The sequence below is a fragment of the Cebidichthys violaceus genome, unplaced genomic scaffold (assembly GCF_023349555.1).
Source record: "Cebidichthys violaceus isolate CVI_PGR_0920_01 unplaced genomic scaffold, fCebVio1.0.p SCAF_14, whole genome shotgun sequence".
Lineage (NCBI taxonomy): Eukaryota > Metazoa > Chordata > Actinopteri > Perciformes > Stichaeidae > Cebidichthys > Cebidichthys violaceus.
The window spans coordinates 10,105,866-10,133,020 of NW_027176307.1; the positions used below are offsets into that span (position 1 = coordinate 10,105,866).

At 46.0% G+C, this 27,155-nt stretch overlaps 1 protein-coding gene across 5 annotated transcripts in view; it reads left to right on the forward strand.

The window, feature by feature from the left end:
* The window catches only part of enah (ENAH actin regulator), a 111,986-nt gene that overhangs the window by 16,838 nt on the left and 67,993 nt on the right, over positions 1-27,155 (forward strand). The window contains exon 1 of one of the 5 annotated variants that reach the window (XM_068708765.1): positions 9,043-9,172. The exons of 1 other annotated variant lie outside the window; for it this stretch is intronic. In XM_068708765.1, coding sequence (XP_068564866.1) covers positions 9,159-9,172 — 14 coding nt within the window. In that variant the 5' untranslated portion in view covers positions 9,043-9,158. Of the gene's footprint in view, positions 1-9,042; positions 9,173-18,440; positions 18,587-27,155 lie in introns of those variants that run through there. 3 more of the 5 variants (XM_068708764.1, XM_068708767.1, XM_068708768.1) reach the window with 3 other exon arrangements.

A 27,155-nucleotide genomic window follows, 5' to 3' on the forward strand; every position in this document is an offset into this window, starting at 1 on the left:
CCCCCCCCCCCATGAAAACCAAAAGGTTCAGTGCTGTTCCCATGCTTCTGGTTTTGAGATTTTAAAAGGTGCATTTGTTTTCCACATAGCCAGACTGCAATATGAAACAGTCGGCCGGAAACGTGCATTTCCAGCTTTTTACCGAAGATGGTTCCTTAGAGAGAGAAACGTTAAAACAATGACCAACGGAGTGAGGACTGTCAGTTAAGTATTGGCCATGAAGAAGAGTCATGTGAAAAATCTGTCTTCCTCTGTCTTTGGTGTTTTTGGGCCCAGAGAGCATGCACACTAGAGATGAGGGGAGGCAGTAATGAGTGATGGGTTTTATCATACAGGAGGGAGGGATGGGAGGCTGCACGCTTTCACTTCCACAAATATTTTCAGTAATTGAGAAAATGCAAAGCGAAGGGAAAGCCAGGCGGGAGGAGGTCAAGCTGTTTGTTTCTTCTGCCGACGCTGTTGTCTTTACTCGGCGAGTAAATCTCTCAAACACTGACTGCACTTTCACTCTTATCTGCTGTTTGCCAAGACTTCCACCACTATATCCTCACCAGGATACACAACATGCAGCTTTCAGCCTCTAAAAAGGGCTTTTATTTTGTCAACCATGTACTTATGTAACTCTAATCCCATACTGTAAAAAAAGAAAAGAAAAAGAAAGCATCCTTTAAAAAATGAGCACTTTGATGTGTGCTTCGTTAGCTACTATGTTACGTTGCAGCTAGTCACTGCTGTGGTTGAGCCTCAATGACTCACTGGAATCTGATGATGAGGAGGAGGAGGAGAGGAAAAGTCAAAGGAATTTGTTTGTTTGTCTCGTGAAGCCCAAAGTTCCGTTCTAGGGTTGTTCCACTGCGGTGGCAGATGGAGGTCCAGTAGTTGTTGCGTCTTGTTGTTTGGGCCGTGAGGTCCTTCGCTGTCTGCACAGCGGAGGCTTAGGGTTAGGAATCAGAGGAGGAAGACTCTTATCTTATTTTGTATTTCAAGAATAAAGTCATGCGCTTTCAATTTTTTCTCTAAAGTGTGACGTTTATTCTCAACATTCCGACTTTATTCTCAACATTCCGACTTTATTCTCAACATTCTGACTTTATTTTCAACATTCCGACTTCATTCTCAACATTCTGACTTTATTTTCAACATTCCGACTTTATTCTCAACATTCTGACTTTATTTTCAACATTCCGACTTCATTCTCAACATTCTGACTTTATTTTCAACATTCCGACTTCATTCTCAACATTCCGACTTTATCCTCAACATTCTGACTTTATTCTCAACATTCTGATGTTTATTCTCAACATTCCGACTTTATTCTCAACATTCCGACTTTATTCTCAACATTCCGACTTTATTCTCAACATTCTGATTTTATTCTCAACATTCTGACTTTATTCTCAACATTCCGACTTTATTCTTGAAATTCAAAATAAATAATGTCCTCTCATTGTCTCCCCTTATGCTGGGCCCTTATACTCTTCTGTACCTTTTTAGGGGCCATGTCCACAGAAGTGTCTTTTCCCAGCGCTTCTAAACGTCACGCTCTCTTCTGAAAACGCCCAGCTGGAAGTGATTAGGAGTGCTGTTGAGGTGCAGCATACTCAAATACATACTCAACACACTCATTATAAAGCACATGTGATCAGGTCTTTGCGGTGGGCTTTTTGTCTCGCCCCTCCTCCACTGTGATTGGACCGCTCGGTAAAAAGTTTTTCCCAAAGTTGAACATGTATCAACTCTCTGCTGCCAGAAAGAAAAAGAAGCTAATTTCGTCCAGCAGAATAGACGCATAGTGTAAATATGCGGCGCTCCCATTGCAAACACAAATGCGCTGGCCTCAGGAAAAACAACGCTTTGGTGGACACGACCCCTCACAGCCTGCCAGGAACTTTAATGACCCCCTCAAGGCATTTCTTTTGTGTGTGTCATCTCATCTGGACCCAATCACACCACCATGAACCACAGAAGTCATGTCCGCCTCAAGGTTGACATGTCTCTCTTTTTTTTATTATTCATCAGTAGAAAACAAGGCGCCTGCAATACAAGCAACATTGTTTTATTAGAAAATGATGAAAGATTTTCTCCAGCGTGTGACTTGAGTTGTAGGCCTGAGGATAATTCCTTGTTCATGAAACCCAGTGGAGCATTCTCTCATGCTTGCTATTATCAATAATAGTGTTCTGTGAAGCACTTTCTCTAATCGTTGTAAAGCGTGACTGAAAGCAGCCGGCTATAATAAAAAGGACTAACCAGGTGATTAATGCAGGTGTGCACCGCTGACTGTTTGCTGTCGGCTAAACGCCCGACATGTAAATTGTGAAACTGCTTGCCTTCCTCTCTGCTTCTCCGCCACCGCTCCGTCTTTTGCAGTCATTCCCTCATCCTCTTCGTCTTTACTTTCTCACCCCCACCACAGCACTGCAGGTCTGAAGCTCAACATCCTGGTGGGACTGAGCTGCTGAGTCCCTAACAGGTAGTCCAGGATAAAGAGCACACTCTTAATTTAACATTTGTGCTTTGCTCTTCTATCCATCAAATTGGCAATCTAGAAGTGGTGTTGACTTTAATTCACTGTGCACCTGTGAGCTGAGTACCACGCAGTCAGGCTCTGCTTTCGCACACACTTAAATATCTCAACAGCTGATCGCATTCATTGCTGAGAAAAATGAATCCTCATGACCAAAATACCCTCTAAATGAACAACGCTCCCATCGGCCTCAGCTGTACCGTGTGCTGATTAGCAGACGGATGCTAACGCTAACACACATTAAACTAAGATGGCCATGGTGGTAACCAGAACCTTGCATATAATAAGTAAGTAATATTTAATAACTTTCTTTTTCTTCATATTCAGCAGTTTTTTTCATTCTGGCATTCCAAAGCAAACACTACTGCGCCACAATTTAGGATGATGTGACCATTTACGACGTGAAATACAGGAAATGACAACGTGTTGAATTACAACGTAAACAGCGTTGGATTGATGCTCGCTTGTAAACAATATAAATAACTTTATTTATTACTGTTAAACGAACCCCCCTCCACACATCAGCAGGTGGTGTTGTGTGTTCATGTCACGCTGCTCTGCACCATCCAACGTATTGAGGCTGTTTCTTCCACTTTTATTGAGTTGATCCACTTGTATGTTTAGACTCTTTTTTTATAAAGGACGCCAGAGGGAAGATTTTGAAAGAGAGTAAACATGAGCGGGTCCTCGTCCTTCTCTGATGAACCTAAAGGACCGACTTTCTTCAGGATGTCTGACGGTGATTTTGAGCTGTGAGGGTACAGAGGTCATCGCTGTACGCAGCCAGGAGGAAAAGGAAATGACATCATGCTATCTGACATGAGTGCGTCATTGGAAGTGACCCTCACGCCACCAGAAGCTCAGCACTTTCCTGCATAGTTCCTACGACTAAAAACGTTTTGATATTCGGCGGTGGCGTTGTTGTAGAAAATTGCTACTCGTGTGTCAGAAGTCAGTTGTCAGCAGAAGCGTTAATGCTGAGGATTACTTCAGGAAGAACATAATGAAGGCTTCTGTTATCTAGCAGGAGACGCCTTTTGTGTCTCAAAGAGAAACGGGGAGAGAGAGAGAGAGGAAGAAGATAGCGAGCGCATCGACTGAGGCGTTAAAGCAGCTCAAACTACTTTTTATGAACGCTGCTAATTCTGATTTAACAAAAGGAATAATAGGGTTTGGTGAGAGAGACAGCTGGTCCAGATCTCATCGGCATGACACCGTATGTGCATTCAAACAAGCTCTGTGTGTCTCTGGTGTCGGACAGATCAGGCAAACAGTGCAGCAGTCGGTTGCATAGTCAGACCAGTGCTTACTACCTGTACACTGAGCATAGATAAACTGGTGGGACTGGAATAGTCTCGTGGAAGTAGCTGTAGTTTTCCATGGCGCATGCATTACCTGATTACCTGGAAAATAAACTTCCACGTTCACAGGAAATATGCAGATTCCGCTCGTTACATGCATACAGTGTCTTTTCATCCAAAGTAGGTTTATTTATTTTTTTAGGTTTCGTTGTGCGACAAAACCACTCGTCAAATACCAACGCTTGGTCAGCATCGCCGTCTGATACCGAGGCACCCTCCGGCCTCTGTAAGAGGCTACATCCACACTAGTACCTTTTTGCTTGTGCTACGTCGCTCACGGCTAGCGTCCACACGACTCCAGCGTTTTAGAACATCTAAAACAGAGACATTTGAAAATGCTGCTTACGCCAAAAACATCGGGGTTGCGTTTAAGTCTGGACGGGCTGAAACGGAAGGCCTTTGAAAGGGTCACGACGCGTCCTTCCCTGTAAACAAACATCAACCTTGATCACAGAGGGACCGCCTGTGGTCAATTCAACATGGATGACCAATTACAGGCGTTGCCGACCTTCTTGTCTGCGCTAGCAGCTGCGCAGTTAAATTCTGCCTGCGAGTTATTTCTTTCATTGTTTAAAAAATGAAAACGTATTGGCGGTAATGTAGCCTGAGACGCACCAGGCTTTCAATTAACTCCAATGTAACCTTGTCCGCATATATTATAAGCGAGTGAGTCCTCATTTTTGATACATAACTTCCGTACTTTGTGTAATAAACTTACTTAATTTAACCCCAACCTAAGCCTAACCAAGTGCTTTTGTTGCGTACGTAAAAATAAAAACTAGGTAAACCTACGTTGGGAGTTTGATTTGAAAAGGCACTTTGCGTGTAACAAGAAGAGCTGACACGCTGTAGGGATGTAGTGTATCAGGGGAAACATACAGGTCACACCTCTCCACTTTGATGACCGGGACTTTCATTGTTCCCCGTCTCTCGTCTCACAAGCAGCCACCATCACCCAGACGTTCATCTTCCACCGCCTGAGTCGACCCTCCCCCAGCTCGGGTTTGGCCCCCTGCAGAGAGCTCCGCCGAGGGGCCGCCTCGCTTGGTTTGGGGATTCTGTGCCAAGACGTCTCAATGAAATGATTTAGCATCTCATTCCTGGGAGAAGGCAAAAGTCCGGTCCAGTAGTAAATCCTAATGCTGTCACATCATGGAAAAATGGATTGATGTTGTTGTGGACAGGAATTCTTTTTGGACTGTTCAGTCCCTTTCCATCCCTCTTTCACCCTCGTGTGTGTGTGTGTGTGTGTGTGTGTGTGTGTGTGTGTGTGTGTGTGTGTGTGTGTGTGTGTGTGTGTGTGTGTGTGTGTGTCCACGCGAAACCACACTGGAGTTTGATAGATTGGAGTCAGGGAGCTTATTGTAGCAACGGAGCGTCGCTCCCAAACACAGTTAACGTTTGCTGCTCCGCAAACGTTTGCCAAGTCAGCAGTCGCCGTGCTGGCGGATCTGTGATGTTATGTTTTTCATGTACACACACTCCCGCATGCGTTCACACACACATACTTTCAGCAGGTTTAACCAGTCAGGCTGTGACAGCGATGTGTACTGTAAAGATCTGGCGTTTTGCTCTGCCAAAAACCAATATGTCGTTGTTTGACTAATCAATGAATCAACTCATCAGCCCACCACTAGCCATAAACATGAATAGTGTTTGATATATTAATAACACTTGATAAAGTTGATGTTTTCCTAAAGCTGTGCATTAAGCTAGTTGACTTTAAAACAGGCTATCGACAAGCTAGCACAGCTGAGCTGCTGTGTGTTAAATTAAGTTGATTAAATGTGATCATTTTTAGGGCTTTTCTATTCTCACTGACTGAGTTGTGCCCGAGATGAACGAAAGTGGGCCCGACCAGCCTCCAAGTGGGTTGCTCAGTACTTCTAACCCTTCTAACCATTCAACCGTTTCTCTCCTGCGTACCTGTTTCACTTTTAGCTGTATAGTTTATGGAGTCGTTATCTACTGATTTTGCTGCTTCATAATAAAAGCTTTAAAATGCCTTTTATTGTGAAGAATTTACAGGGTATTAAATAAGTATATCAATGAATTGACACACACTCGCTGCTTTAAATGGAAAAAAATCTGTTCCCCCCACACACACACACACACACACACACACACACACACACACACACACACACACACATTCACAGGTTACTCTGCGTCGCCCTAATCCTGTCAGTCCATTGGCCCGTTCCTCTCCACTGGAATGAAAAAGTACATCACCATAGAGACCGCATCAATGGCCTATTAGCATGAGAGGTGAGCTAAGGAGACGAGAGAGAGAGAGAGAGAGAGAGAGAGAGAGAGAGAGAGAGAGAGAGAGAGAGAGAGAGAGACTGGAGGGGAAGGGATGAATGAATGGAGAGTGTGTTTGAGAGCAGGGTGGAAGGAGGGGGTGGTGGGACAGTTTAAAAGATGTGATACATTGGCTCTTTCTCTGTTTAGTCAAGGAGGAGGGTTTATTGCCGTGGAGAATTCTGCTACCCTTACCACTGCCTGTCCGTCTCACTTCACCGGTTCTACCGCTTTTAGCTAGAAGTCTATTGAGGAGTCGGATCCTGAAGATCTGGTTACCACAGCCTTGATTGTGAAATAGAAATGCCTCCTCATTGTACGCTATAGTTAGCATATATATTGACCAGTATTTATCAAAGTTTGGCCTCCAGGCCCCCCCCCCCCCCCCCCTTGAGTGTATTAATGGGTTGGACAAGGATTTCCTGGAAAAGCTTCCAATTCAAGGTGATGATGTAATTTCTAAACCCTTAGTGAGGCCCTGAAAGCCTTCAGGGATCATTCCAGAGATGCGTCAGATGAAGGTCTTACAATTTATGACTATGGTCAATAAATGGCTTCGCTGGTACAGTAAATGACTCAAATAGACAGTGACGACAAGCTCGGGGCTCTGTTGTCATGTCATGTGTTAATCATGTTGCAGGTTGTGAGGAGGATCCTTCTTTTTGAGCTCACTTAAAGGGGACATGTTGACTTTCTCAGAGCTTGTGGACTTACATTTATGTTTCTGGAGTGTCTACCAACACACGAGCTGTGAAACAAGACGACCCAGTCAGTGTGTTTGTGGGCTGCCTCCCATCAGAAAACATGGGATTCTAACCAGCCAATCGGATGTGGCTCCCCTTCCTATGTCACATTCAGGTTCATTAGATTATAAAGCCCCCCCCACCTTGCCAATCAGAGCAGACTGGGCTTCTTTACGAGATGGGCTCTTAAAGAGACAGGCTCTAAAACGGAGCGTTTCATACAGAGACTTTTTACAGGTATATTCAGATGGATGTTTTTTTTTTCAACATTAAAGCATATAACATGTTCTACTAGAACCCCAAAATACAAATATGAACCTGAACTTGTCCCCTTTAAGCCTCAAGAAGCCTTAAGAATTATGTAGTCACAGCAGACCATGATGAAAGACCTGCTGGATCTATTCGGGTCTTCAGTGACGGAAAACCGAGCAATCTGCAGACAGCTCGGACTATTTATGAGCTGACATACTGTAGCGGTGTGTCACACCGGCAAACGGGACTGACGACAGACACCGGACACATTTGACCTTTGACCTCCGTGTCGTATTTGACATGTTCTATAAGGCTCAAGGCCATGTGTGTCTGAGTGATGGACGAATGCGCTCCTCGCTGCATTCACACCGTGTTGTCATGTCCCTGTCGGAGGCCTGAAGGTCCAGCGTCTCTATTCCTGCACTCCCATTGATCCAGTGGGCTGAGTGCAGACCTCTCTGTGCTGTGTGCAGCTCATGGCTCAGAGTTCTGAAATGCTGTCATTTGGGCTTAATATGACAAAGCGTGCAATGTGACGTTTTCGTATTGGAACAATACACACTCGCACTCTGTTGTAGCGGCCATTCCAGGGAACAATTACACTTGATGTTTAAGATGCTTTTCTTATGATCACATGGCCTGTGGTTCAGTGCTGTCAAAAAGCTACGACTGTTGCCAGGCAGCTGCAGATCATCTGCAGATCATCTGCAGCACTTCCATAAGTTGGGAGGAAAGAGGCCTTCCGCCTAAAAAGAAGCTTTTTGTCACAATTGTGCCAATAAAATGTGAGTGAAGCATGAGCTGTAACACGTCTGGTGAGCAGCAACCTCCACTTCTGAAAAGTGAAAGTCTCCCTTGTGATTGACAGGTCGCTACCCATCCTTTGATCGGTCTGTTTTCTTCTCAATACTTTCACCCTTTCAGTGTGTTTTCACTTCATGAAAGTCATCTGCAACATTTTGGATTCATAAAAATATCTTACTCAGCGCTTCGGTTGTATTTAGCTCCACCCTCTCGTTTCACTTCTGGTTGCAAAAAAAACAAAACAAGAGGGCGACGGCCAAAAATGCTGAAATCGAGGCTTCAAAACTGCAGTCCACAAACCAAAGGGTGACCTCATGGTGACTACGTTTTACATACAGCCTATGGTTCTGTCTGATGTGAGACTGAGGACTGGAAAACGTGGCATGAAATACTACTGGTGTAGAAAGGCTATCTTCACGGAATACACGGATTGGCCACAATTACTTTTTAAATTAATTTTAATTGACATAATTCGTTTTTTTGTCAAATTGTTAAAAGACACAATGCATCATTGTTTTTCTGTGATGGAAAATGATGTGGTCAGCAGTGCAGTAGAGACTTAGTATCATTATTCCATAGAGTTGGGCGACTCTGAATGGTCAAAATCAAAGTAGCCACTACATTTCCCATAATGCAACTGCTTGTGTGCTTTTGTTAGACCCTCACTTTGTTAGACCAACATCTTTCCAATCTGTATGTTAATGTTGGGTCTCCAGGCCTAAGCTCTGTTAGTTCTTGTCTTCATGGAATGTTTCCTTCTTTAACCGACGGTAACGCCTGTATCTCAATGAGTAAACCGTTAACCATCCTCCACATAATCCATGACCGATGGCTCTAGCACGTCAGAACATCTATTTTTGGAAAGGGCAGAGAGACGTTCCCCCTCAACTGCAGAGACTCGTTGCACCCCCCTCCCACACACACACACCCCCACCCAGCCGCTCCACATTTAGCCCTGTCTCCAGTGAGGTGAGTGAGGGGGGGTGAGACCAGCCACTGTCACTGTCCGTCTAAACGCCGGTTCACTTTCCCCTCAACCTGAAGCCGGCCAGTCACGCAGCTGCTCGCTCAGTCACTCAGTGCGTGGAGGAAGTGGACTCTTCAAGACTCTCCACGCTTCCAAACCACGCGTTCCTCTTTTAGGCGGAGGTGCCGCTTTCAGCCGAGATGACCCGAGACTCGTAAGTTTTCAGAGGGGGGGTTGGTTGGGAAGGATTTAGGAGACTAAAGCTTGCAGCAGGTTGAACACTTCCCCTTTCTTTACCATCAGAGATATCACCTCTGAAGCTGGTTGAGCAGTTCAAATACACGGCTCATGATGGAGGATTAGCCCTCCTTTCTACCATATCTGTTTGAACTGCCGTTCATCTCTCTGGCCTCTCTTCCTGCTCAGATGAAGAACGAGCTTTAGCTCTTAGCACCGTCCACCTATTCATTCATTATTTGGAGCCTCTCTCGCCGGATGAGAAGCTCGTACGTGTCGCTGTTATACTTAGAGTCCAGTCAGAGGAGCTTCTAGCTCAGGAGGTGACGGGGCACTTTATTCCTGCGCTGCTCTATTTACAGAGGACTAGTAACGTATAGCAAAGCTCTTTGTGGACTTTTTTTTTGGGGGGGGGGATTGTAAAAGTCTGTGTTTGTGGTTCATATATTTGCGATTGGTTACACTTATACTGTCTGATGAATTCAACATGTCCTATCTAGACGCTGCCTATTTGTTGTCCTTAAACGTCCCATTTTTGAAATGTAAATGAGCACAAAATGCCGCGTAAATACATCCCAGCAACCTCAGCCTCATGGGATTCTGACCGGCTTCCTGTGAGGCCTCCATCTGTGGTTTCGACGCGACCGCTGAGAGGAACGTAGCCGAACCGGTCCTTTGTGTGACGTCGCCTCCTTCACAGAGCTGCGTTGTCGCCTCGGCATCTGTCCGCTTGTCACCTGTTGTCAGTCAGTTCGCCCGCCAACGATGACATCATGGGACAACAGAAGTGGTGCGGGTCAACCACACAGAGATAGCTCCTGTCCTGCTGTGTGTGTGTGTGTGTGTGTGTGTGTGTGTGTGTGTGTGTGTGTGTGTGTGTGTGTGTGCTGCTCTTAGGGATTAACATCTCATGTATAGTCTTGATTTGTTGTTTTAACCACACAGGCTGTTAACTTACACTCCCAGTATTATATTTTATGTTTATAGATTAATTTGGTCACTTTTAATCAGTGTGTCGTGTCATAATTACCACAGGTGTAATTAATAACATTAACGACTTTCAATATTCACCTGATGGAGAATAATGGTGTTGCTAGTGGCCACACCCACAGCAGATCATCACTGGAGGCCCAATGGATGTCTTGCTTACAAGCCTGTTGATTACAGTGAACTGGGTTTATAACTTAAGGTGGACCAGCTATTTTCAAAATACTGAATATTACTTGAAACTGTTAAAGTGATGGCAATAATGGTATGGTTTGGTTAGGTTACACTGTGTTAAAATGAGTCTGGTAGGGTCATTGAAGAGAGCGGTACAATGGATTCTGTTCCCCGTTTGGCGACGATATAAAGCAGCTGTGGATGGGAACAGCAAAAAACAACAACAACAGACTCCTCCGTGTTGTATTCAGAATATGAAATATCCCTATCCCTAATATCAGACAGCCCTTTCCAACAGGAACCTGAAGTTCTATCGCTCTCTTGAAAGACACTGAACCATTAACAAAAACATTTGACCTCACAATCCACTGGTTAGTTAGTGTTATCGTGAGACTACAGTGTAGCCACTGGGAAGCTACAGAAGGATAAAAACCTCCATAAAACCCCCTCAAAAATACCAGACACCACTTCAACTACCTACAGCTGATATTATCTTTGTCATCACTGATTTTTGAGCATCAGCTGTAAATGAGAAGCCTGATACTTGAATGTTTTGAGCGTTGCTAATAAAAGAATAAAAAGAGGAAGGACGGACAGAAGCAGTGATTTGCTCCGAGCTGAGCGAGTCTAAGCCAGAGAGAGACGGACTATCTGGTGTTGATGTGTGAAATGTGTGCAATGTGTGCTTCTATCTAGGAGACCACGAGTCCTCCAGGAAGCACATTTTCTCAGCTTGTAAAATGAAGGCCGACAACATGCTTTCCATTCCCCACATCCCCCCCCCCCCCGGAGCGAAACACCTGCAGCACCCACACACACCTGTCGGCTGACGTGATGATGTCACAGTTGGCAGGTGAAGTCTTGTTTTGCCCACGGTTCTGATGACCTAAGGAGGAACTATGTCATGCCAGATGGAGAGATGAAAGTAAAAGAAAAACAGACGGTGAAGCAGATCCACGGTTGAATTGTCTTTTATCTGAGATCCGTGAAATGTTAGGGTTGTGCGCCGCACCTTGGTTTCAGGGTCGAGCTGCAGAAAAGAAAGTAAAGCAGCACTCTCGTGTAAAATGATCCGTGAGCGTCTCAGTGTCCTGTGGGACTTCTGCAGGGACAAAGGCTGCCTCTTTTCTTCTTGTTTTGCACTGTACTGGTCAGTTTTGCCATCTAGGCAGTAACAGGACGCTCTGTGTCTACTGTTCTCACACCCTGAGCGCTGTCACAGAGTGAAATGCACCGTTGTTATCACATCCGCCGCCGTCTTGGTATGCACCTGTCTGCCACTCGATAAGGAACTCATTTGCTATGCATGGTTCCCCCCCCCCCCCCTCCAGACGTGTCCTCGTCTGTGTTGGTGGATCTTCACTGTTATGCTCAAAGACGCTTCTGACAGAAACGTGTGAGCTCAGGCGTGACCCGGCTGTCACCTGATCGTCCCGCTCTTGTTTTGTGTCCCGGTGTTAGTCCGCCTCACGGGGTAATATTATATGATCGTCAGAGGACAGGAGGAAAACCGACCCGCGGCGTCGTGTTCTTTTACACCGGCTGGCTACTTCTCTCTACTTTGTTACGTTCACCCAAAACATAAATGATGTTATCCTTATCCTTATAATTAAGCTATGAAACATACAACAGCTGCTACAACTAGCTTTAAAGGATTGCTTCAGGTATTTTGCTAATTTAATGGATTGTGAGTTGGCTTCACCCTCTTGTAGTCGATTAGTTTTGTTTTTATTCCACCTGAGTTTGAGAAGTCAACTCAGTAGATAACTGACCTGTAAAGCACAATTCAAAGCGTGCACAAATGGGAAATGGCAAAACACTGAACGGTATGAACGAAATTCATTTCCTCTCCTCTCCTCTCCTCTTTTTATTTTTTTGTATGAGAGGTATGAGGAAAGGCCTCTCAACCTTTCCTCATACCTCTCACTCTGCCTCTGTTTGTTTTGCTGTGCTGCTCTCTCCACCGAATGCTCATCTTGCTCCAAAATAAGTCCATCTTTTCTCGACCGTTTATTTGATTTGGTTACAGCACAAGCGAATGCACCATACAAGGATGTTGTATTCATAACCAGGTAGTGGTCATATAATAAAATGATAAAAATTGGCCAGTTACAATGGGACACAAGATGTCTCCAGTTTTACCGTAATGGCCTGAATAGATTAATGTATTGGTGGAAAGTATTTTTTTTTTTTAAATGTCATGGTCGTACCATATCCGAGGACAAGACTTGGCTCATGTTAGTTTGTTACTCTGTTTTTATCTTATTAAACAAAGTGTTTGGCGTTGGTGAAACTCTTTTTGTACATCGTTGGTATCACACTTCTTAGCACCATATTCTTATTTTACCATCCTACATGTGCACAGTTTTGGTTGAGTCCGTGTGTGGTTGAGGGTACGTTCTGTCTGCTCGGTAGAATGAGTCGGCCTCACAGTCCAGTAAGTCCAGTACGTCTTCCGGGACTCTTCTGCTGGCTCAGACTCAGCCCGTCCTCGGCCAACTGGGCAGGAAATGCAGCATCACGGAATATCAGAGAAAATTCTGATTCTAATCAGAGTCCTTAAATATTCAGGCGGTCGGTTTGCATTAAACACGGGTTGCTGCAGTTAACCCTCTGAACCCCAAGCAGTTTCGGGGCATTTTTTTTCTTCTCTGTAGCCTTGATTTTCACTGCAATAAATAAGTCCTGCACCTCTATGGAAACAGCACAGTCATGGCTAGAAGTAGAGAGAACTCAAACAAGTATTTTGTGCAGTTTAACACAGTTACAAAGCCATAAGTCATAAAAAAAGAAAAAGTCCTAACCCTGTTTAAGCGATGGAGCTGCTTCCTGCTACCCGGAATGAATAATGACAATAATCAGTCAGATATGCATGCCAGTACAGTCAGTCAAGTAATTCATGTTAATGCATGCTTTTATTGTGAAGGCAGAGTCCCCAATGTTCTGATGCATGTCACTAAACATCAGAAGAGTTAAGAAATAGATGGGGGGGGGGGGGGTCTCCTCTGTCTCTCTTCAGTCCGCTGTAGAGGACTGCTGACTGGCCCCGATGATGTCATCTCCTTTCCTCAGCACCACACACACACACACACACACACACACACACACACACACACACACACACACACACACACACTTCAAGAAGAGGAGGCTGTTTTGTAGAGTTTAATTAAAGAGGAGGGCCGGCTGCTGGTGGATTATTGTCTCCCCCTCAGTGGGTTTCTGTGCTTAAAGACACTGTTGATATAACCGGAGAATGTCTCTGATTAAATACGGGTTACGCTGCAATATTTCTCTGTGTTTATTTACGGCTCTGTGGTGTTTGATCTGTGCACTTAAGAGTAAAGTAAACAAAGTAAAGAGTGCCAAAAAACCGAAATCCAACCCACTCTCTGGCATGATGTTTTGATTCCTTTTCCTCCATTGGTTTGCAGAATGCCGTCTTATCTCGTGTTGTGTGGCATTTGAGCCAGACGCTCCCTGCGGTGACGCAACCTGAAATGGCATCAGGCTTCTCTTTTCTCGCCAGCCTTTGCTTCTCTTACAGGAGCATCAGTCTCTCTCCTTTATCTCCTCCTTTCCCCACCTCTATTTACTTCTGCAAATATCCACTGCCATTGATGTCTCAGTTCTCCTGAATTACTGAGCCATTTAAGGGCACAGCCCTGTGTTCTGTGCCTGTAGAATATAATGGGATGGCATTGTGCTATTAGATTTGGACGATCAATCAGATCACAATCATACCGTCCGACTCAAAGAGGAGACACCACAAGGGATTAGGGTTAAAGTTTAACCAATAGATATCACCTCAAAACTGAATTTACTTGTTTGTTTTGGCTATGCAAATGAGGCATTATCTAATGGTAACTTTTAGTGAATTTAGGATAAATCCACAGAGGCGTACAGAGAGTAGATTGGCTGTTTTAAAACAGTTATAAAAACGGTGCCACCGGATCAGATTCTGCTCCGAATCAGATAAAATCACCCAGGTTTCACCGGAATCCCCTTGAGCTCAGACTCCAGCGGGGCCTCCCGCCGCGGACAGACCCAGATGTCGCTTCGCTGCCGTCCTCCACCTGCAGTCGGAGCTCCGGCGGGAGGGTGGAGAGCTCCCCGCCCGGCAGCAGCTCCTCCTCTGGTCAGGAGCAGAGCATCGCCTCGCTGCTCAGCCCGGTCACCGCCAGGAGCCAACGGAACGGAGGCATGGCAGAACCAGAACCAGGACTGAGCAGGACAGACTCGGCCCTCGGCTGCAGTAAAATGAAAGGGACTCTGGTGCTGTTTCATTAGATACTGCAATTTTTCGTTCACAAGTGCCGCCAAAATCAACCCAAAATGAAAACTCCTTGTAGAAATGTTAAAGAATAACTTTCGTTCCTTAGTAAATACTATTTATACTATGTACCTCTCCATGAGGGTGTATCCCCAGGCGACACTGACCAGCCACAGCCCCTGTCTGTGTGTTGGACGTTACAAAGCTGAGTTGAAGACTTGGACAGTGACTGTGGCGCTTTGGCACAAATCAAGCCCTCATGCGTTTCTAATGGACATCACGATGGAAATATCTGATGACTGAGCGCTCCCTCCCTCCCTCTCTCCTTCTGTCTCCACATCTCCCTCGTCTCCCCCTCTCCCTCCTCTCCTCCCTCGCATCGTCTGTGCCGCTAAAAACAGGCAGGAGCGTATTACAGGTGCCTCTTTCCCCCCGCACCTCCTCCTCCTCCTCGTTCCCTCTCCGTCTAATTGATTGTAATAGCTCTGGATGTGTGCACAGTGTTCAGGCAGCTTTGACTGCTCGCTTTAAGCTGAAGTGTGACAAACCGCTCTCGTCGTGGACCTTTCATCCGTCACGGGCTGTTTCCCTGCGGGGGGGGACGCTTCCTCTCCCAGCTTTAAAAAGTAATTTTGATAGTTCTGCCCATTAGTGTGGCAGCTCCACTTTAGGACCACACCAGACATTAACTGGATATGAATACGGCTGGGGAATATATCGTTATTTTATCTATATTATGATGATAAAATGGTGTTGTCTTTTCCTGGTTTTAAAGGCTGCGTTACAGCCAGACTGTTATAGCTGTTCTGTTATTTGCCTTTACCCACTTAGCCATTATATCCACATTACTGATGATTATTTATAAAAAAAATCTTTGGATAAATACTCAAAATATGTCCATTCCTAGATATAATCATATATCATCATTTATTTCTGAATATGTAGATTATGGATACGTTAGCAGATTATGTGTTCAAAGAAGCTCTTCAATTGCTGCAAAAATAAATGTTCTATCCATTATTACAACGCTTAATGTTCATTGAAGCAAAAACAGACTTGTGTGTGTGTGTGTGTGTGTGTGTAGGTGAACATGTGTCAGTCAGCGTTGTGTTGCGCCGAAGGCTCGGTGTCGGCTGTGAGCGCCGGCGTGCACGTTAATGTGCCGAACAAAGGCACAAATACACATGTCTCCTCCAGCCCTTGTTGTTCCGACCTCCAGAGTTTGGTACAGCCTCCCCTCGCAGCTGTGTGTGTGTGTGTGTGTGTGTGTGTGTGTGTGTGTGTGTGTGCGCGTGCGTGTGCGTGTGCGTGTGTGTCCTAGCTTGCTGTGTTTTTGTGTGCCCTACCCTGAAAACACAGCACATGCTGATAGAAATGCACTGCCTTATTGTGGCTGATTTCATGCCTGTCGAGCCAGCTGTCCAGTGGGAAAAGACAAAAACACAACCCTTTATTTGCAACATGTGTAGTAATTACATCAAACCCTTGAATCAGTGTGTAGCCTTCAGGGTTGAAACACAACTTGAATACAAACCCTAGAAAAAGCAGGCATGTGTTGAACAAGTTGATCTTATGTCAGTGACAGCTGCAGAGGAAGCTCTAAAAAGATGTGCTGTAGTTCATTTAGACATGATTTTGGGTGCAAACGATCATCGGCACGTTGCAGGTGTGTCCTCAGCTTCAGCGCTGTGCCTACATTACATTTATGAGGCCGTAACTGCATTTTCTCTTTGTGCATTTGATTTGCCCGTAGTTATGGTTTTAATCAGCCGGGTCCCACGGCGCCAACACTGATGCTCGGGCAGTATGCAACTAACCACTATTTTGATAACAGGCGTAGTCTAAAGAGAGAGAGAGTCCACCAAGGTAGGGATGGAAGGGGCGGTGGATGGGGGTCAAACAAACACAGGACTTTCACCGAGGGGACCGGCGTTCTTGTCCCCGTTGAAACCGTGCAGGTGTCAGTGTCTCGCTCAGGGACACTTCAACATGCGGACAGGAGGAGCCAGGGATCGTGTACAACGTTCACCACCAGGTGTCACAATGTTAACCGTGACCGTTTCACATCGTTAACAAGGTGTTAACCTGAAATTACAAGCGTGTTACAAGGTGAAACGTGACCGCTTCACAACATTAACCAGGCGTTACCATGTTAGTCATGACTGTTTCACATTGTTAGGCAGGTTTTGCATCGTTAACCGCGATCGTTTCACCATGTTCCACATTCACATCGTGTTGTTTTTACAAGAGCTACAATTCAGTGACAGATGGCTCATATTAATTTACCTGATTTTCACGAACCTACCCAGCAGCCCTAACCGGAAACCAAATTTGGTGACCAATCCAAACGACTTCTTGATAAAAGCAGAAGGTTGTTCTTGAATAACAGACCGCCACTGTCTGTCTCCATCACTTCAATGATGAATAGGGACATCTTCATGAGCCATCCAGCTCTGTCATTGTGCTGAAAGCTAATTTACCAAGCTTAAAATGAACCTCTCCTTCTGACTTCTTTACATACACGTAAAACACAACGAGGAGAAGGGGGGGGCCATCTAGCTCTCAAGTTACCACAAGAGTTGGCATAGCAACCAATAAACCCCAGCGAGGGTCGCAGTACAGTAAACATCAGCTCAGTGGGAAAGGCTGGAAACACCAGATGAAAACAGCTCCTCACCATCTATAGATATCGGATACTCTAACTTTTGATGGTGATTTCTCTCACATGTGCATATTGTAGGCAGCCTTTGAGTCCATTTTTTGTCTCAGTTTGACTGTCTCCAGTGCTCCGACTTCAGTCTGCGTGCTCTTTTTTTTTAGCACAGAGCTGAAATGGAAAGCCTGAAAACGAACTCCAGCGTTGTCACAGGGCTGCACCACATTACAACGTAAAGCCTCGCAGTGAAAAGGAGAATCCCTCTCCCGTACGAGCTGAGCGTTTGTCAGGCGCTCGGGGGAAACGCTCGGCTAATCCTCGTACCGGTGTCGCCAAACATCGCTAATTCCGGCCGCTTGTTCCTCCTAACCCTCTTCGGCACGTTGTTCTTTCGGAGAGAGAGTGAGAGAGACGAGTTAGAGATGGGGAGAGCGAGAGCGCGCCGAGAGTCGCGCAGATAAAAAAAAAACAGCCAGGGCGAGGAGAGCCGGGAGCGAGGAAGGGAGGCAGCCGTGGGCAGATGAAAGGGAGAAGTCAAGTGAAAGACAAAACAGGTACGAGGTGGATGTAGCACAGGGAAACCAGGGAAGAGACAGAGTAATAGCAGAGAGGACCCACCACCACCCTCTACTTAAACCCTCCCGAGCTGAGCTGTGCCAGACTGCGTGATACCGCCGCGGTGATTTCCCCCCATAACAGCCTCCGCCACGGAAGCCCAGAGGAGCGCAAGAGTGGGCTGTGCTGGAGCAGGAGCCTGTTGCCTGGATACCCCTGCTGTCGCCACAGAGGCAACAAACCAGGATTGAACCGTGTGTGTGTGTGTGTGTGTGTGTGTGTGTGTGTGTGTGTGTGTGTGTGTGTGTGTGTTTGCTGGCTGGTATGGGAAAACCACAGCTGGCTGGCTGTCTGGATGGCTCTCTCACTTGCCGGCCGACTCGCTGACATCGCACGTATGAATAAGGAAGGAATCACCCTGATCCGGGGGCTTTGAGGAGAAGAGGTGGGAGGCCGGGAGTGGGACTGGGGGGGAGGGGGACTCCCTGTTTTGGTAGAGACGGTGAGAAACCAGAGATCACCTCGGTCCTGCAGAGGGAAAAGGGAGGAAGCGAGGGGAGGCAAGACTAGAGAGGCTGAGGAAGGGGGAGGCCGGTAGGGGAGGAGAGGAGGGGGGGGAGCCAGGGCCGGCCGGGTCAGCGCCAGCGCGGAGACATGCAGATCCAGTCCTCTGGTCCACAGTCCACAGCCTCCAGCTTCATCCTCAGTCAGAGATGTGTGCCGGCCTCCAAAATGGAAATCCACCGGTACGTACCTGCTGTCGTCCTCGTCAGCAAAGCTCTTGTTGTGCTCACTGCCTACAGCAGGGACCTTGTCAGCAGCTGTCATTATTGTTCATGTTTATTGATCAGAGAGCGGCGAGGCCTCATGGATGAGTACTTTCATTGAAGACACAAATGGAGGCAATCCCGAGCATGTTACTACCTGTACGGTAGAGCCCTCCACTCTCTGTTAATTTGTCAGCATAGGTGTTTTTACGGACCGAACAGTTCTGAGGTTTCCCTGAGAGGAAGCTGCCCACAGGGGGGGGGGGAGGCTCTTTTCCACCAATAGGAGCGCTAAATTGACGTAAGCTGTCCCGCGCCGCTCGCACACATCTCCTGCTGGAAGATCAGCAAGTTTCTACGTTCCAAATGCTCTCTCAGCTTTTAATAAAAAAAGAATATATATGAATAAATAAGCAACTCTGTTACAATGCCACAATGATAAATAATTTCCATTTGCAATCTCAGTTTTTCGGTTCAGTGGGTGTTATTGATGGTGCTGGGTTAACCTCATTGCTGGCGTTTCTGGGTTGTAAAGATGAGGTGAGGCTGGTGGAGGATAATGGCAACAGTAACACCAGACGGAGCGCTGATCAAAAGTTCAAATGTTTAACCTTGTTCTGCCCTCCGTACGGAATTTACAACTGGATGTTACGTAGCTCCAAGCTTTGCAATAGAGTATTAACACAAACGTTTTTATTGCTACATACTTTACATATTGTAATAATTACATAATTGCTATCCTGCCATTCTGCTGGACTGTTTTGTGTTTTTTCTTTGTTATCGGTCTACCGTTTGCCTGATTCCGTGTGAATGGAGCATTAGCCTTTTTTGCTACTGGGATTAGCTTGCTTGTTAAACGTTGTTGTTTGTGTTGTCTGTCGCTTACAAGGCTAACAGGTTTTTTTTAAATGGCGGTTGCTGAAACTCTGAAATGGGAGCTGAAAAGTCCCTCAGAACGGTGCTCTCTAAGAATTACAATCGTTTCTAGTTCTTGAATGGACACAATAAAAATGGGGGTTCTTAGAACTACGAAAGGGTTCCCCGGTTGGATAACGCCTATCATCACTCTGAGAGTACCGACCTGATTACACCTCGTTGTGGCCTGCTGTTTGTGCTTATTTACTTCTTCATGCAGGGCTCCGCTTCTCCACTCCCACGTCAAACAGTCCAAATCACAAGTCTGCCGATTCCAGTCGCCTTCATCAGGTTGATTTATTCACACTTTCAAAGACTGTACCGATGCCCCGCTCCACATAGGTGTTCTCCATGTTTGCTGAAAGACAAAAAGCCCCCCCCCCCTTCTATCACAGCTGATCGTCTTCAGATTAATCCCTATAGATCCCCAAAAAAACATTTCTCAGAATCTATAATTTATGTCAAAAGAAAAGTTTTACATCAACTAAATACATTTACAAATTGAAAGAATATGAGTTGTAATCAGCACAAAAAATGACAAAAGCAAGTCCTATCTACCTGCTCTGTCCTTCCTCTACAGCGTAGCATGGAGACAAGCTGTCACTCTTGATTTCATCCTTTGCTGCAGACCATTTTGCTTCGTGTTTTAAAGTATTATTCCAGAAAGACGAGGACTTAATCGCTTCCACCCCAGAGGGACTTTTAATTTACATGACATACAGAAAGAAGGAAAGGATTGTAACGTTGATATAATCTTGGATTTATAATCCTGTTTCAAAGTGACAATACCACCATGGACTTTTTAATCTGTCCTAACCAGATAATAGCTGTTCTAGCCACATGATTAATAGTCACAGAGTGCTTTATTTAAAACCTACTCTCAAAATGTTATCTGTTATCATGCAGAAGCTCGAGCTTGGTCTTTTGGCAGCGTCTGTGAGAGAAGGATTTCCCTTCTCTTGCCCGTGTGCCTCGTCTCCCCGAGGGCTTGTTTGGGATATAGCTAACTGCACCGCTTCTTCCACCTTTTTAGCGGCGGGTAACGTGGAGTCGAGCAAGAAGACGCCGCTTAATTATTGATGCAATTTTGCTGACATGTCAGAAAACATATTTTTTAGGCTCAGCGGGCCAAATGTTCTGTTTACTCTGAGGAAGTATTCCATATTTAAAGTGACGGCAAACGGCTGGTTGTGAGTGTGAACAAGAAGACCCAATACGTCTCATTGTGTCTGAATGAGACGTCTTTCATTTTCATTTTTCAGGAAATGTCATGTTTCACCAGTCGCCCTCTATCCCTTGGACAAGAGGAACTTAGCTAGTTATTCCAGTCTGTCTGACGTTTTACGTGAACAGGGTGACCGTGGCTAAGTGGAGAGCAGGCCCGCCTTTCAATCAGAGGGTCGGCGGTTCGATCCCCGGCTCCAGCTAGTCTCATGTCAATGTGTCCTTGAGCAAGACACTTAACCCCAAAAATTGCTCCCGTAGCTGCGCCTACGGTGTGTAAATAGATACTGAATTGTAAGTCGCTTTGGATAAAAGCGTCTGCTAAATGACTGTAATGTAATTACACATTCACGGTCTTGTACTTATTACATAATGAGGACCGCGCAAAACTGTTTATAACCAATAGAGTGACGACAGCTTTGGCCGAGCTTTGGCCGATCTTCACTTCTTCAAAGGCCTGTTTGAGGGTTGAGACTTGGTTTTAAGGTTATGGTTAGATATAGGTTTATGTTTGGAGTTATGCATTTAGTTATGATGGTTGAGGTTTGAGTAGGGGCTGGGAAATGCAGTATGTAAACGAGGGTCCTCACAAAGATTGAAGTACAGGAATGTGTGTGTGTGTGTGTGTGTGTGTGTGTGTGTGTGTCATGCCTTGGGGTGTGAAGCTGTGGCATCCACATCAACAGCTCCACAAACACTATAGCGTTATGTAATGGTGTAATGTGTTTGGATTGTTTACATGGAAACACAAGCAGCACAGACTACATTTGAGTCATTTATGCTCAAGATGTTCATTTATGTGTTTAGTGATTAAAAACAATGTTCAAACTAACAGCAAAAGGGAGCTCTGCTGTTTGTGTCGGTATGTAAACAGTTTTAAAAAAATACAATCTAAAAGAAAGCGAAACCTGAGGACATGGAACAACAAAAACAAGAACACCCCAAAAATAACTCTTTATTCTACTGTAGAACAACTGAAATACAAAAGCATTCAAATGCACTGTAATCCTTTGGAAATCATTATATACAGCATATAATGTTTATCAATACAAATGGGTTTTCTTGCGCGTGAGTGTGCATCTCTCTGTCTGTCCACAGCTAGTCTCGCATTCTGGCAAGATTGTACGACATATCTTTTACGACCACTTCAAGCCGACTGCTTGCATACATCACCGCTTGTTTTTGAGTTTGAGCGACGTTTGTCTGATGGTGCTTCCTGCACCTTTCTAGTTGTCGAAAGGGTTTTGTAACGTGGTAACTTTGTCATTACCCCAATGATGTGGGATTAATGAAAGGCTTAACAATCAGATTGAATTATTGTTCAGCCATAGTATTGTTTATGCCCTCACAAAAAAGAGGAACACAGTGTTCATGAGACAGAGCGACAGTGAGGCAGCATGCACAATACCAGGACCCTGAATAAGAAGCACATGATGGAATACATTCATGTTATTATTTACACCTGTGAATGTGGAAATGTATCAAGAAGGGCCTACTTTCTGTGACTTCAGGTGATAGACAGCAGCTCCTTTTGCCCACTTTACATTCCAACGTTCCCTACACCAAGGTTCCCACAAGCGACAGACGTCCCATTCACGGGAGATTCATTTGGAAACTGGACAGAATTTCACAGGTATTTAATGAACCGCGGAGGGTTCAATCCACTGTTGTGTTCTCACTGCTGTTAAAACGAGTCCACCTGAAGGCTTCGCTTGTTGGTTTCCATGGTTACATACCAGGAGTGCAGCTGGGTCCGGTCCAGACCCGCTCTACTGGTCAATGTGTTCCCTGTCCCCGTGTGAATCGGGACGCCATCGGAGTCCCATAAAAATGTGCCAGGCTCCCGGTTGACACGCGGGGAGGGAGGGGGGGGGCTGCACTCCGAACCCTGGAAACACCCTGCGACACACTACTCTCTGTGTGGGCGGTGGCGGATGCACGGCGACCCACATGTGCTACCGCGCTCCCCTTCGCACGGACGCCGTGGTTACAGCATTGGGAGCGGATGCTTGCAGACCCGATGTGTTTTCAGTCTGTTTGTTGGTGCCAGCGCTTCGGCCCCTTTGCCACTGGACACCCACGAACATCTGGCTTTTGTCTTCAGTGGGAGAGGTTACAATCGGCATTCAGTCCGAGGACAAACGACTCGGCAGTCACGAGCATTGATCGGCTCCAGACACGACGCGCTAACGTTCTGCACTTTTACAGGCACAAAGTAAATATATAAAAAGTCTAATCAACAGGCTCTCCTCAAAGCCATCAGACTCCAGTCAGGCATTTTAACTCCCGATCATCGAAACTAGTTTTGGTGGTGAAAAGGTATCGGGTGTAACTTTTAGAGTGTGTCTCGCCTTCCTCCCTACTTCTCCACACATTTACCTGCTCCCCTCTTTTCTCTCACTTCTGAGATAGTTGCCAAAGAGTTGCTGTTTTTCTACTTGTATTGACTTCTGCTCGCTCCCTCTGCGCTCTTACCAATAGGTCAGCAGTAAAAGTCAGCCAAAGGTGTCTTGCATGTGTTCTTTGGATTGTTCGTGAGCCGTGTGACAAAGTGTGCCATTTTTTATTCGGTAAAAAGGTCAGACGAGCTTGTTGAGGAGGGGGGGGGGGGGGGGGTTGATGACGACGATGCTGCTGGTTGCCATGGCGCTGAAAAGGGCAGAGTCGTTAAAGGCGATGAGAGAGAGGGAAGCCACCTGTGGATCCTCCCTCTTTGCTCAGCTAATGGTTTCTGTAAGTGAGTTGCTGGACGCCTAATTGAATCCAAGAGGTGTGTGTGTGTGTGTGTGTGTGTGTGTGTGTGTGTGTGTGTGTGTGTGTGTGTGTGTGTGTGTGTGTGTCTAGACCTCAAACGAGTGTGGTGCGTGAACGGGCCACTCGATGGTCCAGGTAATCACCGGGAAATAATGTTTCACACCGTAATGACCTGCATTAGCTGACTGGGAAATAATTAGGGAAGAACAAAAGTGCCGCTGGCGCAATGGAGGATGAGTGTAAAATGTCACTGTCAGTTACATGCATGAATCCAGAGTGTTAAAATCGTAGGCCAAACTGTTTCCATGTCGATGTTTCGCAGAGCGATGGAGTATGCACGGCAGTGAGAGAAACGAGAGAGCTGAACAAGCTGTAAAGGCACATTGCTGGCAGCCCATGCTGTGCTTTTAAGTGTTAAATTCCCCAACCCATCGGCCCCTGCTGGTGTTGATGCTGGAAAACTACAGCAACACAGAAATCTGTGTCTTTGCAGATATCTGCGTATGATTACATTTCAGTCGCAGATCAGACTCTAAATAGGCCATTTTGTCCCTTTATCTACAGGTTTGATATGTTACCTTGTCCCCCTGTTCAGCCTCACATACAGCTGATCTCCTGGACGGTTTCACAATGAGCACGACGCTCTCTGTCTCACGCTGTTGCCCACTTCAGCATTTTTCAACCTGGACCCTATTTTCCCACGGGAACAACAAAGATTGTATTTCTCTGTAGGGTCCTTTCCATAATGTTGTCAGACACTTCTTATAAATATCCAAGCCTGTCAAACAAGCACTTCTACTGGTCGTACGTTGACGGTGTGGAGTTCTTTAGCAGCTGTCATCTGCAGCGTTCTCCCTCAATACTGAACCAATTTTAAAATGGCTCCTATTAGTCACTATGACACAAATACACGAGGAAATAGGGTTCAGGTTGAAAAGCTACCTGTTAGCATGTGTTTGACTGCACATATGCCGTACAAATTGATGAGATAATGTCCATATATAGTACGATGAGTCGTTAACGTAAAAATGGTCGAGGTCATGTTCATATATCTTGCAATAAATCAATCACGTAAATATCGTGACAGGCTTTGATTAATTAGGTTATTCAAAAACAGATTGTCATTATATTACTTCACATATCACGTTGCGGTTTAGAGTTTAATTATGTAGACGATCATAGATGATTTAATCCATATCACCCTCCTTAGGAGGGAAAGTTGTACTGTAAGTACAGTGAAGATGGGGCTGATAATTACATTGACGTACATGTTAATAGCAGCCGTAAACGCCCCTGTGACACTTATCACCTTGTTTCCCACGTCAGCGTTCCTAGTGAGCGTTTCTCTCCTGGTTCCTACTGATGACCGTAGCAGGTCGTCCTCTTAGTCCCAGTGAAGCCCTGTGAGACTGTGACTGATGAAGCACTGCGCCGCGTACAAACGGCGAGCGTTCGTCCTGATTGAATCCTGCCCAAGTGATCGGGCCACACCGTAAATCATCGTGAGTGGCTGGAGGGCTCGTGTGTCTACCTGCCACACACACACACACACACACACGCACACACACACACACACGCACGCACACACACACACACACACACACACACACACACACACACACACACACACACACACACTCCATCACTGTGGGATGTGCCGGGTTATATATAGCCACTAGTGGCGATGGCTTCATTGTCACACCTCAGGTGTTTGTGCTGAGATCCTGCCACCACGCTGGTCCTCTCCAGCTCCGTCTCTTTCTCTCCCACCTTCTGGTGGAGAGGATGACTCACACTCGTCAGCGGAGGGTATTTTCTCACGGCTCCGCCATATGTGTGTGTGTGTGTGTGTGTGTGTGTGTGTGTGTGTGTGTGTGTCAGCAAATTAGAGAGCAGGTAACCTCCATGCAGACAAACAGCTGTTCATGAATACATGGCGAATACATGTGTGTACCTGTACACATCTGATCCTCTCTCTCTCTCTCTCTCTCTCTCTCTCTCTCTCTCTCTCTCTCTTTCTCTTTCTTTCTTTCTGTCTCTCTCTTTCTTTCTCTCTCTCTCTCTCTCTCTCTCTCTCTTCAGCAGTGCACAAACCTCTCCCGCCCATGTACGGGAGGGTTGCTAGGGTGACTGCTCGGTTTGCCGTCCCTATAAAAAGGCAGCAGGTTTGGGGAGAAAGAAGGGAGGCGATGGGGGGTCCGTCCATCACCACCTCACAGCGCACAGCGACCAGCTGTCGGGGCATTACGATCAGAAAAATCAACTGCTCTCTTGACGTCCCCCCTCTGCTCCTACATGTTAGCCTTCATGACAGAGGGTTAGGTTGTGATTGGGCAGGCTGGGATGTTAATGGAATATGAATACACCCTCCAGAGTTTCTCAGGTCTAAAACTTTGACTCAATGTTGATGTTTTTGTTACCTGAACCTAACGGAGTAGTGTGTTGTGAAGACGGAAGTTTATTTTGAAAAGTCCGTATGCATGTAACGAGCAGAAATCAACACACGTTGCTGGACTTTGGTGGGAAAACACACAGAAAATGAGGTGTAACTTTTTCTAAGATATCGCGAACCGTTGCGTTAGGATACGTTGACCGGTGACAAATGAAAAAAGAAACATCACTAACGTAGATCCTCCTGGTCTGGTTCGGGTCCACTTCTTTAAAGATGACGTGTGTTTGGCAAACACAACACTATCGTGGTTAACGCGTTCGTCTGTTGTGGCCCGCGCTGTAATAGGATTCCACACAGCAGGGGAATGGAGCTAGCATTAGATCAACACTCCTTACCATCTGTTGTAGGGGAGGCCTGTGGATCGAACGTCTTGTGGCATCGACTTGTTGGTCGGACGAAACCTTTGGGTCTGATAACTTCAACTTCAACTCAAACAAAAAAAGAATCAACCGATTAGCTGCAGCCCGAGAGTTTTACCCCACGAGGAGACAACGACTGCTTTGATGATGTTTTTTTTAAACTTTGTGCAGGGATTGAAAACGCTGAAATGAAATGATTCCAGTTTTTTTAGAAGAACTACCTGAAACCATTTCAAATCCTCTGCCGGGCCGTTGAGCTGGCACAAAACCTCCAGTTATCGCTGGGACGGGGACTTTCTCTCATCCGCAAGGGCCTCTGCTGTTCCTCCCCGCCTGCACCCCACCCCCCCCCCTGCACTGATCACTTCCATATGGGCTGGAAGCGCTCCGCATACTGCGCACCGCACCATGAGTGATCGCTGATTAATGAGAGGGAGAAAAGAAGACTGAGAGGCAGAGGAAGAGACAGATGAAGGGGAAGAAAAATGGTTCGAGGCGGAGAGTTATAAATTGAGTGGAGGAAGAAAAAAGAAGCTGAAATAAAAAAGAAGCTGAAATTTGAAGACATGGAAAAGGAAAGAGGAAGGATGGAGATGCGGCCGGGATGCTCTCCAGAGCCCCCTCCATCCTTCCTTCCTTCCGTCCAGGCCCAGCTGCACTCCTCCTCGAACAAACCCTCGGGTCATCCCTCAGTCCCAGTATACCCCCCCCCCTCGTTCAAACTCATGGCGAAGTCCCCCCCCCCTCTGGATTCCACACCCCACAACATTTATTTGGTTCTGCTCACATGTTTTGTTTCAGCTTCACGGATTTATCATCCTCCCCCGCTTTTGGAAAAACAGCT